Source organism: Delphinus delphis, chromosome 4, assembly GCF_949987515.2.
Source record: "Delphinus delphis chromosome 4, mDelDel1.2, whole genome shotgun sequence".
Taxonomy (NCBI): Eukaryota; Metazoa; Chordata; class Mammalia; order Artiodactyla; family Delphinidae; genus Delphinus; species Delphinus delphis.
The window spans coordinates 134,647,830-134,662,664 of record NC_082686.1 but is presented as its reverse complement, the minus strand read 5'-3'; the positions used below and the strand labels follow the sequence as shown (position 1 = coordinate 134,662,664).

The 14,835-nt window shown below is 39.6% G+C and overlaps 1 protein-coding gene across 3 annotated transcripts in view; it reads left to right on the top strand.

Annotated features, from left to right (window-relative positions):
• Nucleotides 1-14,835, top strand: part of TBC1D5 (TBC1 domain family member 5) — a 538,071-nt gene that overhangs the window by 454,839 nt on the left and 68,397 nt on the right. For all 3 annotated transcript variants that reach the window (XM_060011527.1, XM_060011525.1, XM_060011526.1), the window contains one exon: nt 9,744-9,991. In XM_060011527.1, the coding sequence (XP_059867510.1) occupies nt 9,744-9,991 (248 nt within the window). The remainder of the gene's footprint in view (nt 1-9,743; nt 9,992-14,835) is intronic.

The following is a 14,835-nucleotide window of genomic DNA, read 5'->3' as shown; positions in this document are numbered from 1 at the left end:
GCAAGTCTTGATTTTGAATAGCCTGAGTCCTCCAGCTTTATTCTTTTTTTTATTATTTTGGCTATTCTGGGTTCTTTGCATTTCCTTATCAATTTTAGAATCTACATGTCAACTTCTATAAAAATTATTGGGATTTTGGTTGGAATTACACTGAATCTATAGATCAATTTGGAAAGAACTGATACCTTAATATTATTGAATTATCTAATCCATGAACATGGACTGTCTCTTCATTCAATTAGTCTTCTTCACATTCTCTCAGTAGTGTTTTATAGTTTTTAGTGCAGAAGTCTTGTATATTTTTTTTTCAATTGAGAGAAAATAAATTCCTCTTTTTTTCTGCATCTAACCCGTTCCCTTCCATGGCTGTACTTTTTTTAATGTGACTGTTTCCTTGGACTTTTATGTGCACTCACACATTTCTTTATCTTTATTGGCTCCCATACCTCCTTCCTTAAAACCCTTAACAGTTGATTCTTGATACATGTTAAGTACAGCTGCTTGTGATTTTTTTTTTTAATTGTGAAGATATATAGTGATTCTCAAAGTGAAGGTATGGAGGTGAAGAGGGCAAAACTCCCCACCAGGTGGGCATCTCAGAACTTTATCCTCTTCCATTCTGATGTATTTCCCTAGGCCAGAGACTCCCATGAGCCACGGTTAACGGGAGAGATTTGTATCCCTCTCAGATACTGGGTCAGAAAATAAATTAGTTGGAAACCACCACTCTAGAAATAGAAACCTCAAAATTTATTCCTAGAGATATGTCTTGGGGAGTTTATCTCATGATTTTATACAACCACGATTAATGTGTAATTGCTAATTAGTTGTTATATTAAACAAATATTACAAATTGTGTTCGGACCCAATTAGGTGAGCCCTACAGTCTAGCTTATATCCACCCTCTCATGAGGGCTAGCTTTTCTATCCCTAACAAGCATTCCTTTTGCTTCACATAACAGTCACAAAGATTTACATGCCACACGCAAAATAACCATGGTCTTCCTAGATGAAAGAAAACATGTTTCACTTGAAAAGCAGATTCCTAAGGAATAAGTAATAGCAAACTAACTTTTATCACATAGTTTTTATAAAGGCTTATAAAATCTTGAGTTTCTTGAGATATGGAGAGAGTTCATTTTCTAAGATAATAGAAACCTCACAATATGGCAAACAAATTAGAATTACATATAGATGTCTTTCATTGAAGCAAATTCGATACACTCAACCTTAAAGGTAAAGAATTAAGAAAGTTGGAAACCAATTCATTTTATAGAATTGAGACCTTCAGCTTAGAGAATTTGTGAGTAGAAATACATCATGAACGTTAGCTCAAATGTTAGAATCATTTGGAAAAGTATTATTTTGCAACCATGGCAAATGTTTTAAATTTCCAAATAAAAGATAGATGTATATAATAAGCATTCTGAAAGAGGTAAATATGAATCATAATCCATTCAGGGTACATCAATAATGACAGACTAGAAAATTACAGAGGTGCCAAGAGAATATTTTTTCTATCCAAAAGCCAAAGTCTCATATTTATATTTACTTTTTCCAGCTACTCCTTGCACTTAAGAAGATAATTTTAAAGTAAGTTATATGTTTTTATGATGAAAAAAAGTATAGGTAGGATGAGGTGAGAATATGATAGAAAGAAAAGGAGATTTTGATGGAAGGAGAAGGAAAAGAATAGAGAAAAAAGGCCTCAGAGGGAAGATGAACATAGAGGAGGAAGGAGAGGTGAAAAGAACAGAATAGAAACTGAGGGTGGAAATAAGGAGGCAGGGCAGACAGGTAGGCCCCTGAGTTTGAGATGGGTTTGGTGAGTATCCCTCAAGGGCCCACACTATCATTCAGGCCTCTTTTTGGTCCTGTAATCTTAACAGGATGGTGAACGTGATGGTAGAAGCCATTTGGCTCAGCTGATCACAAGCTGTCAGAGTCAGAAGGGGCTTTCACTGAACCCTGCCTCTCACCCATGCCAGGGTCAGGGAGCCTGTGTGTCTGAAAATGATTTTCTAATCTCTACTTACACAGTTCCAGAAACGGAGCTTTTACTATTTTAAATTGAGCCTGTGAAATCACTAGAAAGGATTTCCTGTGTCATAACCTTTTAACTGTCTTCTGTTACTGTCTGTAACTTTTGTAAACTTATTTTTTAAAGCCATGCGAAGAAGCGCTGCTTTCCCTCATGGCAGCTCTCACAGTACTGGAGGACTTGCTCCCCTGCTTTTTTAGCCATTTCTCTTCCATCGTAATTTTCATACCTCCCTACTGTTCCACTCCATTTTATAGACACAAAATTCAGTTCTGCCAGAAATTAATGCATCACCAAAACAGTCTGCCATGATTGTACAGTTAGTTACCTCCTGCAGTGTAGACAGTCAGCTAGTATTTCTAGCTACGTATCATATTTACTATTAAAGGAAAACGTGTTTCCTATAAGAGGTTAATATATACTTACTATATATAGATACCATATTTACTTTTGAGGGATAATTTCACAGGGTACAGAATTCTAGGTTGGTGGTTTTTTCTCTCAGCACTTTACATATTCATTCACTGCACTCTCTTCTTGCATACGTGGTTTCTGAGGATAATTAGAATGTTGTTCTTATTTTTGCTCCTCTATAGGTAAGCTGTTTTTTTTTCCTCGGGCTTATTTCAGGATTTTTTTTTCCCTGTGATTTTCCATAGTTTAAAAATGATATGACTAAGCATAGTTTTTTTTTGGCATTTTTCTTGCCTGGTGTTCTCTGAACTTCCTGGATCTTTGGTTTGTTGACTGACATTAATTTGGGGGAAATTCTCAGTCATTGTTTCAAATATTTCTTCTGTTCTTTTCTCTCTTTCTTCTTCTGGTGTTCCCATTATTTGAATGTTACATCTTTTAGGGTTGTCCCACAATTCTTGGATATTCTGCTCTGCTTTTTCTGTCTTTTCTGTTTGCTTGGGGAGTTTCTATTGAAATATCCTCAACCTCAGAGATTCTTTCCTCAGCCATGTCCATCAATAATAAGCCCATCAAAGACATACTTTGTTTATGTTACAGTATTTTTGATCTCTGTCATTTCTTTTTTTTTTTTCTTAGAATTTCCTCCCCTCTGCTTATATTTCCTATCTGTTCTTGCATGCTGTATACTTTATTCCTTAGAGTCTTTAGCATTTTAATCATAGTGATTTAAAATTTCCAGTCTGATAATTCCAACATCCCTGCTGTATCTGAGTCTGGTTCTGAAGCTTGGTCACTCTCTCTCTTCAAAGTATGCTTTTTGCTTTTTTAGTACATCTTTTAATTTTTTTTTTTTTTTTTTTTTATAGTTGGACATGTTGTACTGGGTAAAAGGAACACCAGAAATAGGCCTTTAGTAATGTGGTGATAAAGTGTGGAGGAAAGGAAGCATTCTATGGTCCTATGATTAGGTCTCAATCTTTTAGTGAGCCTGGGCTTCCAGACTGTGAACTTGACACATGCCTCTCAGCTGCAGCCCCCACCAACATCAGGTGGAACAGGACGGCTAGAGGGGGCTGGGGTTGGGTACTTGCCTTCCCCCAGGTCAGTTAGGCTCGGCAAAAATCCCTGTAGGTTGGACTCTGGTTAAATATTTCTCCTGAGGGCAGACCATTTAAGAAGAACAAGATGCTCTGGTGTATTTCAAATGGTTCCTTTTCCTCTACCCCTGCCAGAAGCACAATTTTTCTCCCATATTTACCATGAGAACCTGGTAGAGCTCCAGGAGGGAAAACTCGCTGAAGTTTGGGCTGCCCCTCCACCCTCCTGACTGGGTCCCCTGGGAGATTTTAACTCTCAAGTTTGTCCACACTGAGCTTCCAGCAATTCAGCCACAGTTCCAATTTCCCTACCCCAGCACTGGTTCTTGTGGGTTTCTGCTCTGGTAGGTCATGATCCTCTGTATTCACCCGTCACTCTCTCCAATCTGGGTGACAGCAGTTTGCCCTTTGACCTCACTTCTCTTATGGATCTAAGAAAAAAATGTTGATTTTTTTTTCAGCTTGTTCAGCTTTTTACTTGTTGTTAGGACAGTGTAAAGACTTCCAAGCATTTTACACACTTGCCTGGAAACCCAGAAGTTCACTCATCTAGAATTAATGTACCCCAAGAATCTTATTTTTCTCCTGCAACATCATTATGGGCTCAGATTAGCCTTGTAGACCAGACCAAAACATTCATTTTTGGGAGCTTGACTTTTTGTTTTTTAATATGAACTCACGTTAATCCATGCCTCCCTATTCTATCTGTAATGAGCAGTTGTCAAAAGTTTTAACCTAAGTGTATAAGCTTTTATTTATCTTCATTAAATTTTATGTGTTTCATTTATTTCTCATGCTACCCTATTGAGAGTATTTTAAATTTTGATTATTTTATCTGATGTATTGGGTGCCTCTGCAGCTTTTGGTCTAAAATTCATAAGCCCATGTTCTCTTTCTTCAAGTCTTAAAACTATAGGATCTTCTATCTCAAAGGGACACAAAATATCATATAACTCAGCCCCCATGGTTTAAAGATAAGGAAACGAAGGTCCAGACAACAGGCTAAATAACTCTTCCAAGTTACGGAATTCAGTGACAGAAGATTATGACCTTAAAAAAAAGACTGGTGAGGAGGTCTGTGAACCAAGTCTGAGACACATGTCACCAGAGGGGTGCTAGAACATTCAGCAGTACACGTGAGGTAACAGTTGTTCATTCAGCAGTACACGTGAGGTAACAGTTGTTCAGCTATAAACTAAGTGTGTATTATCCTCCATTACATCCACTGCACCTTGATAAAATCCAACAGAGGTCAACACTTCAGATTAGAAATAAAGTTGTCTTAGAATGACTTGTTTTTGGTGAACCAGACTGGCTACTTGTAATAAACACAACCATTTCCAAGTAATTAGTAAAAATATTTGTATAAACCAGTCTATTTTACAGTTTGGTTTCCACACTCCTTTTGAAAAATCAGAATATTTCCCCACTTCCATTCTTCTGATATTTCTATTTTTATTTAATAAAACAAAATGAGTAATATACTTAAGACAAACCCAACTGTCTAAAATTTTAAATGTATCTAAATAACAATTGGATCAACGACTGTTTGAAAATGTGGGGGAAAATCTTTGATGCAATTGCTTTATTTTTTTTTAATATTTATTCATTTTATTTATTTCCTTGGTTGTGCTGGGTCTTAGTTGCGGCAGGCGGGCTCCTTAGTTGCAGCTCACAGGCTCCTTATTTGTGGCTCACCAGCTCCTTAGTTGTGGCATGCGACCTCTTAGTTGCGGCATGCATGTGGGATCGTGCAGGGGCCCCCTGCATTGGGAGCGAGGAGTCTTAACCACTATCATCGGGGAAGTCCCGATGCTATTGCTTTAATCAGATGCAAATATGCAGCTTTACATGCTTTTATTGGGAAAAAGAGAAAATGAATAAGTGAATGAATGAATGAACCAAGCATTCAACCTTTGGGAATATAGATAAAATAATTAAAAATGAGTTGAAAACTCATTATTTGACAAAAATAGAAACAAGCATCTAACAACATTTTATTGCAAGAGGAGTGAAATAAACAAATACTAGATACTTAATATCAAACTTGAAAGAAATCTGTAGGTAAGAAGGAAATAAATCAGGGTGGTGAAAAGATTTGGTTACCAGGAAAGGAAAGAAGGTTGTGGAGGGTTTTTACAGAGGCGATACTTTTTTTTTTTTTAAGCTTTAGAAAGGATTTAGAAGTTGAATGACAGCAGCTCATGATCCTGGGAATTAAGAAGGCATTGGAGACCCTAGAAGCTCTTTCAGTAAACAGAGTGTGAGTTAGAAAGCCAGGCTGCAAGAGATCAAGTTGGTAGGAAGAGGGTAGAAGAGGCAGCAAGAGTCACCCACTTTCAGAATTTCAGAAACTGTACAAAAAGGGCCCAACAATGAAGCCAGGTTGGGTTCTGGTACAGGTATTTCGAAGGATTCATGGATCTTCAGGAAGATGCCTCTGTTGCTGCTGATTTAACCCACTGAAGAGGCTGTGCTAAAAGAAAGTTCTTGGCACAATTTACAAACAATCCCTCCTAGGTGGTACTGTTTTTAATAATAGTATGTAGTGTAGACGACAGTAACAAAAGACTTTGATTACACAGAGCCAGTTGCTCATTAGATTTGGTGTTCAATGTCTTGTTAACTCCAAAGCCCTCTTAGCATTTCTTTTAACACTATTTACACATTGCCGCCATCTTGTTTTGTTTTGTTTTGTTTTGTTTTGTGTGTTTTTTTGTGTTTTTTTGTGGTACGCGGACCTCTCACTGTTGTGGCCTCCCCCGTTGCAGAGCACAGGCTCCGGACGCGCAGGCTCAGCAGCCATGGCTTACGGGCCCAGCCGCTCCGCGGCATGTGGGATCTTCCCGGACCGGGGCACGAACCCGCGTCCCCTGCATCGGCAGGCGGACTCCCAACCACTGCGCCACCAGGGAAGCCCCATTGCCGCCATCTTTAATCCAATCCAGTCCGGTCCTCACTGTCCATCAGATCTCTTGACAACTAAATTAATTTTCATTAATTTAGCACACGTGACTTGACAGCCAATAATAACTGTTGCAGAATGTTTAGTATGTCTTGCGAAGACTGCTGCTGCTAATATTTAAGATCTCTCTTAGCTAACTTTGTCATAAAAGTTGTCATGCCTAAAACACAAACAGCAGGCAGCATGCTTAGCATGCTTGCTCTAGAAGTACATGGGTTATAATTGTTTCTACCTGAAAATAGTCACCTTCAATAGTTGTTTTCAAAATTCTTCTTATTCTTCTGGAAGCATGGGTAGTGGATGAGGGGGAAATTGGTTGAAAACAAAAAACGTTCAAAAAAGGAAAACAGCGCTCATCCTCTTTTAAGAGCTATTCAGATGAAAAATGGTTCGGCATGAGCTTGATCTGTGTGTTTTTCATGGTTTGTAGGAGTAATGAAGATGCCATAACCATAGTCTCTTGATAATGCTGTAGCAGTTTCTTAGTACTTTTATCAACATATGAATTTTAGAACTGGCAATATGGGAATTTGACTAGTACATTTTTGTTTATAAAAAAAGGGTAACAACATTATAACTTCTTCATATCCGTGAATTATGGATCTTGACTTGCATACAAGCGAAACTAAAAGGCAGTGGAACTTCAGTATCCTAATAACTCTTCTTTCCACTACGACTCGCGAGAAAGGGGGATGCACGCAGGCTGCTGAGTGCACTGCAGTGCCAGAGGTGAGCGCCTTCTGAATCCAGAATTTATGAGTTCTTTACATGTCATTCATTCTTTTTCTCAATAAACATGTATTGAGCGCCTTCTCTGTTGCCAAGCTGTAGTGTCTATACATTGAGAGGTCTCTGCTTCCTTAGGAAGCGTATAATAGTTGGAAATAGGGCTTCCCTGGTGGCGCAGTGGTTGAGAGTCTGCCTGCCAATGCAGGGGACATGGGTTCGTGCCCTTGTCCGGGAAGATCCCGTATGCCGCGGAGCAGCTGGGCCCGTGAGCCATGGCTGCTGAGCCTGTGCGTCCGGAGCCTGTGCTCCGCAACGGGAGAGGCCACAGTGCTGAGAGGCCCGCGTACCGCAAATAAATAAATAAATAAATAAAACATTGGAAATAAGTGGTGCATCATCACTATATACCCTCATCTCCATTAGGAAACATTATTTTCAATAATTTTTCAAAGAACATTAAATAGCTTTGTTCTTTAAAGATGAAATGATGCAAAACGAACCATTTGAAAAAGGATTTTTTTTCACATTTCATGCATTATAAATGAATAGCTCGTTTCTTTTATAAAGCAAATTCCAGGTTTTAAATTTGATTTGTCCAATCTCTGAAGCAATATAAGTTTCCCATACCTAGCCCATAATATTAGCTAGGACCATTAAAGACTTTATGGAAGGAAGAAGCATAGTGTTCTTTGCTTTTTATTACAGAACTCTGGATCAGTTCTGTTTTAGCGCCCTATCTAGTAACGGCAAGGATACAGCTGTCATATAAAAAGTAGGAGAATTACCATGTAAGTGCTGCCAGGTAGATCTGAGAGGACGAAATGATGGCAAAATTCAAGGTAACTAAAATCATGACAAGTGGATCCCTCAAACTTGATTTTCAGTTTCCTACTTTTATGAAAAAGAAGCTAAATGCGAGAAAACAAGCTTCTATTAATGATTGGGCAGTAAAAATGCAAACTTTGATATTGACATGGTCAGCCTCCTACAACTAAAATAATTTATAATCATAACTGGTCTTTCACGTAATAGCCCTGAGATACTTCAAGATGATGAATCATTTGGGAAGTAATCACTTCATTTTAGCCAATGTTGACTTGGTGTCCTCTATCTGCCAGACAGAGCACAGGTGCTGGCAAACCCTGGTTTCCGAGAGAGGACCTGTCTGAGAGGGAGCGGGGAGTGGAGGGGAGTTGACTGCTGCTGAGACGTGGCGCGAAGTAAGGATGGACCTTTGCTCTGCGGAGTCACTGGTGACCTCCAGGGGTGGTTTCAGAGCGATGGCAAGGACGCCACAGCCAGACCTTAGTGGACCAGGACTGGAGAAGCACAAGTAGCACATTAAGACACTTCTGAAAAGACATGTTGTGAGGAGGGAAAGAAGTAGGATGGTAACCAGGAAGGAATGAGGGTTCAAAGGAGAAGTTGGGGGACACACTTGCGTGCACACACACACACACACACACACACACCACGGTTGTGTGCTCATGGGAAAGATACGGTAGAAAGGGGGAAATGGTGATGCAGGAGAGCAAGATCCAAGAGCAACAGTCTCCAAAGGTCAGAGCAGATGGGATCTCCCCGCACGTGGGGAGGCGGGCCGTGGCCAGGAGCAAGGGACGCTTCCTCCATGGGAATAGGTGTAAAGGCTTAGACTACAGGTAGACGCAGCTGCCTTTTAACACATATTTCTAGAACACCTGTTATGTTCTAGGTGACTGGCAACATGGCAGAGAGACCGAAGTCCTGTCTCCATGAAACTTTTATTCCAGTGGGGGTTGGCGGAGGTGGACAGATCATAGCCAAATAAGTAAAATATGTAGTATGTCAGATGATGCAAAGCGCCATCAGGAAAAGTAAAGCAGGGACGTGGGGAAGGAGGATACGGAACGCGGGGGCGGTAGTGTGGGGTGAGGGTGGGCTCAATTCTCGTGGACCAGAGCCCTTGATGTACTTCTATGAACTGACTTCGTGGCTCTCAGACACATTTATTTTTCAAAGTCAGATTAAATATGGCCTTGTTCCCACAGGCCAGAGTTTGTGGGAAATCTATTCTCAGCCTGGCTTCCCAGGTGCCCCCTTCTGTGGGTTACCCCAGACTCGCCCAGCCCTGTACCTCTCCTTCAGAGTCCTCATCACAGGTTTTAGTCATACATCTGTTTATGTGATTATGTGATGAATGTATTTTCTAGAATCTCCAGGAGGGAAACTATGTCTGTTTTGGACAGTTGCAGTGTTGGCTATAATGGGCCCTGTTTGTTGAATGAATGAATGAATGGAAAGTAAAAAGACTATTTTCCATAAGCCACATCTTTAAGAATCTTGTTGTTTTCTTATTCTGTGGTCACTTTGAAATTATCACGCCTCACTTCATGTAGCTGATCTAGACCTTTTCCAAAGCAGGTAAGGTATGTTTTTATATCAACAGAGCATGTGAAATAGAGTTGTCCTCTAATTTAAACAATGTCTCTCCACCTAATTTGTTTTTTTACAGGACTAGTGCCAAAGGTGCTCCCCTGAATATAAATAAGGTCTCTACTAGCCTGATGAATTTTGGAAGAAAGTTGATTTCTCCGGCAGCGGCCCCGGGCGGTGCGGATGGCCCAGTACCGGGAAGCAGTGGCGGTACCTCCTCCCCGGCTGTGGTTCCCACCAGGACCCTAGCAGAGGCCCCCAAGCATCCTCTGCAGCAGCAGCAGAGGCTGATGAAATCGGAAAGCATGCCAGTGCAGCTGAACAAAGGTAAGGGAAAATACTGGTTAATCTAGAGGAAACACTCCCAAGGTAGCCTGGGATTTCCTCACCTGTCTATGAGGAATCACCGTCCTAGAAAGAGAAATTAGTGCAAGACTTAATTTTTCAAAATCTGTTATAGTAGGTCCTTTTTAAATGGCAATATCAGATACTATATTGTTCTTAAGAACGTTTTATGAGGTAATTTGTTAAAGTACTTGTTTTAACATCTGTACCTTAGTATACTTGCATTTGCGTCCTGGTGATGCCCACAGAGTATGGCGTGAACTGTCACAGCACGGAACTTGACGTCAGTTGACCGAGATCTCTGCTAGCTTTGTATAGTGATGCTTCTGGCTAGAAGAGCATCTGAGATGGGAAGGTCTGGTACCCTGGGCTCTGCTAGTCACAGCATTTGTCCGTGCAGTTGGTTTGGAGGAAGCGGGTCACCAGGCTTGCAGTCCCTGTTCCACCTGCTTTACCTCCAAGGAATACAAACTAGAGCCCAAAGCGGGGAAGAGGCCAAACAGAATATCTCAGGCAGCAGAGCTAGTGTCTGAGTCCCTGCACTGAGAGAACCAGAGAACGTGAGAGCCGATCACTCAGTTGACGAGTGTGCACTGCTGCTGGGAGTGCCGTCAGCGGCTCTCCTGCTGCTGGGACTCAGGTACGCTCCTTTCCATTTCAGGGCCTTTCCAGCGCTTCACCTGCCTCAGGTGTTTTGTTCATAAGGGAGCCCTTCAGGTTCTTACTCATAACCTTTTTCTCTTATTTTCTACTTATTTCCAAAGACATATGAATTAAGTACCGCTACTCATAGCCGATTAGAAAGAGCCACATTTATTTTTAGTGATGGGACTCTGCTGTCTATACTACGGAAGCAAGAAATAGTAACACGATGGCAGAAAATCTACAAAAATCAATCCTAAGGCCTCACAAAGCATAGTGTCTGTGGCCAGTTAGTGTCAGAGCAAATACCCTCCTGACCCCTGCCTCATCTGTGTCTTAAAGGTGTCCCTGGATCATAGCCAAGTTCAGTAACAGGTGTTGACAATAACAATAGTAATATTGAATCAGTAAGAAGACCTTAAACCATGTTCCATATACTCTGTTTAAGAAGATTGCATCCAAAATTATTTTAAAAATTAAATTATTGGCATTTAAACTGGTCAGAACTTAAGTTAAATGGACTCTTCTCCAATGATAGAAAATAATGAGTTTTTCAATAATAAGTGTGTGTTCTTCTATTAGTTTCATCATATTATCTATCATTGCCTATATGAAGTATTAGACTTTATATATTTAGTATTTAAATTTCTATTAGAATATTCCATTTACCTTACATACGAATATCTCTTTTCAAATTACATTCTTCTCTTTTTAATGTAGAGCTATCACACATGATTTAAAGAATAGGAGACTTCAGATCATTAACATATTGTAAATGCATTTTAATGCCAGGAGACATGCCCACTTCCAGGATGGAAATGAATGTTATTTTATATATTTCTTAATTGTACTGTTTTACTGTTCTAAACAAATATGATTTCAATATTGCTTTGATAACAAGCTGTAGTCAGTAGTAGTTCTAACTGATGGCAGCAAATGAGTCAGAGAATCTCTTAATGCCGTTAAATTTTCTGAGGAACCAAGCCAAATGACTATAGAAATATAAAGTTGGGTCTCTAAGGAAATGTCAAGTATTAATATCACAGTAAGTGAGAAAGGAAGTGCATGAGGATGGAACAATTGATGAAAACTGAGTCTCCAGTTACAAGGAAACAACAGAGCACTTAAGCAAAGTATTTGGAACATGAGCATCACTGGGGCATTTTGTAACTGATCCCTGCGCTGAACAAAAGTGGTCTTGTTTGGCAACTCTCCTTTTTATTTCTGGTTTGTTCTTGTCGTGTCAACCTACAAAAAGCTTGTCTACCTTCATATTAAAGGTATATCGTCCTGCTAATGCCCCTCCCTGCATGAAGTTTTGAATAAAATGGAGTAAAAGGAAGGAGAAAGGTTTATACCGGTAGAAGCGAGGGTAGGTTGATCCCCTTCCTTCATTCACTCTCCAGTGAACCACGGGCAGAATCCTGAAGCTTTCAGACCCTTTTCCTCACCCGGTAATAAGAGGTTTGGGCTGATCCCTGGGGAGCCTCCCAGCTCCAAAAATCTGCGGTTCCTTTGGTAAAAGATACCAACATGCATGGACGTATATACGCTACCAAACGTAAAATAGATAGCTAGTGGGAAGCAGCTGCATGGCACAGGGCTATCAGCTCTGTGCTTTGTGACCACCTAGAGGGGTGGGATAGGGAGGGTGGGAGGGAGGGAGGGAGACGCAAGAGGGAAGAGATATGGGAACATATGTGTACGTATAACTGATTCACTTTGTTATAAAGCAGAAACTAACACACCATTGTAAAGCAGTTATACTCCAGTAAAGATGTAAAAAAAAAAAGATACCAACATCGGTTGCTTATGCTGGTGTTTCCCACAAGTGTCCTCTGTGCTGTGACACTGACAAATCTTCAGGTGTGTCACCTGGCCCGGGAATGAGTGAGCACAGTGTTTACCCTTTCGGAAGGCATGTGTTGGAATAGGGCTTCTGACTGTCTCAGAACAGAGTCATCTACTTGGTGCCTTTTTAGTGTACTCTGCTGGAAAATTTTAAAGTTGTTTTGAAAAGTGGTTGTTTACGCAGCTGGATATCCTTATGGCCTTTCATAGGTTAGTTAACTCCCGATTACCTGTGCTTGTATAGGGGAAGAGTTCTACGGAGAAGCCAGCATTCATGTAGGTGTCACTTGAAATGCCTTCTGCTGTTGGCATCTCTGTTGGGGCCGGGGTCCTGAAGGAGGGAGGGAGCACAGGTGATCCTCCATCATTTTCCTGGTGACATCCAATATTAAAATTAGTCTCCGTCTCTAAATATACATTAATAGGTGATCCAGGAGCAGCAGAGTGAAATGGGTAGCAAGCATAGAATTGAAAATTTTCAGATGTACAGAAAACGAGGCACACCATTCACCAGTGAATAGAGAGTTAACTATATTACGAAAATTCAGGACCTGAGAAGTTCCACGAAAAGTTGTTTATCACTTGTTTGGCATATGTACCTATTTATAGATTTTATTTCAGCTATAGGAGAATATAAATGCATGTACCGTTAATTGATGGGAATGGTCTAATTACAACCCAATAATTTCCAGGTGAGCTGGCTGTGCTGTAAATCATAATGGTAGCAAGTGGTCAAGGCACTGAGGGTTGTTATATAATTCAAAAATTGATTTTTGTTTTTTACTATTGTGTAAAAGCTACAGGGAAAGCAAATCTGTTAATCATACGTTATCATACATAGAAAATATGGTGCCTTTTAAGAAGGCTTGTTTTTCAGCTCATTAATCTCAAAATAGCATGGGGCTTCAGATGCTGATCTATCCAGGGGATGATTCTGTCGACAGCAACTGTGCTTCATGTTGAACTTTGTCATCCAGGAAGGAAATCAAAGAACCAAAAAAATCTTCCTTCTCAGTGGTCGTGTACCTCGAATGCCTCTCAGTACTTCCTTTTCCTTTCTTTCCTGCATTTTTTAAATGTACTCCCTTTCCCCCCGCTTTTCCTCTGTTTTTTGAATTTGAACACTTCTTTATTTTAAGCATTTACTGCAGGTCCAATTTGTAAATGAAATCTCGCCTATAATAAGTATATCAAGTTTAAAGGGTATGCAGTTCACAGATTTATTTTTACATGTTGACATTTATAAGTGCATGTGGTAACTTATGAAATCTTTTCAATACTTAATATGAAATTAGAACTTGTTTAGGTCTTTATCTTATCACTGAAGAAATTGGTTTCAAGTTTAGTTAAAAATAAATTTTGTCTGTTGCAGGAGGAAATCAATTTCAGAAGAATGTTGACTTCTTAATAAAGGCATATAACTTACTTTTGGATAAAGAATTTTTTTAGAAAAATAAGAAAATATAAAATCATGCTGTTATTTATAGCATAATGAAATCTGCTCGGCCAAGTCTTTTGATGGCTAAAGTTCCCTGTACTTTAGACTAATAGAAACTTGTTTTTTTTCCTTAAGAAAAACAGGCACAAAAGCTTTTTAGGAAACACTTTTTAAAAATCAGTTTCTTTAAAAAATATTTTATATTTTTCTAAGATTGTGTTGTATTTTCTGTTTCACTGTACTTTTAGTAATTAGGTTGATAAGTAAAGTATTCCAGCATTAAATATGAAAGAAAAATTGATTTTCTTTTCTTCTTTAGGATATCTAATTATTTTTTCTTATGAAATCCAGGCGATGTAGTTACAGGAAGCGATGCTCAGGTTTCTGTTCCTGCCCAGACCCTAACTGACCTCCCAGGTACAGTCACCATGGCAATGCAGTATCTCTTTGCCTGCAGTACTATCATTGCCTCTTCCCAAACTCCATTTTCCTTTTTGCCCACCTTCCATTCATGCTGTTTATCAGTTCACTCCATTGTTCAGCCACTGAGTGGCACTGTTGTTAAGAACAAAAGTCCCCTCTCATGTCATATCCTGCTGATGCTGATGCCAAATCCCGTTAAGCTGTGGGGTTTTTATCAGGTTTGCACCAGCTTCTTTCCTTGCCGAAATATGGTCACTCGAGATTTTGTTATTATTTTACCACCACATTTTCTTTGGCAGCTCACGCTGAGATGTTCTTTCAGTTGTGCATAGGTGCTCCGTGACAAGATTTGACAAATTAGTTCTGAGGTTAAGACATTTTAGATGCTGTGTGTATACATATTATTGTATGTATTAGCCATAGGTACTTACTATATTTTAGCTAAAAGAATTACAACTTGATTCTGAAATAC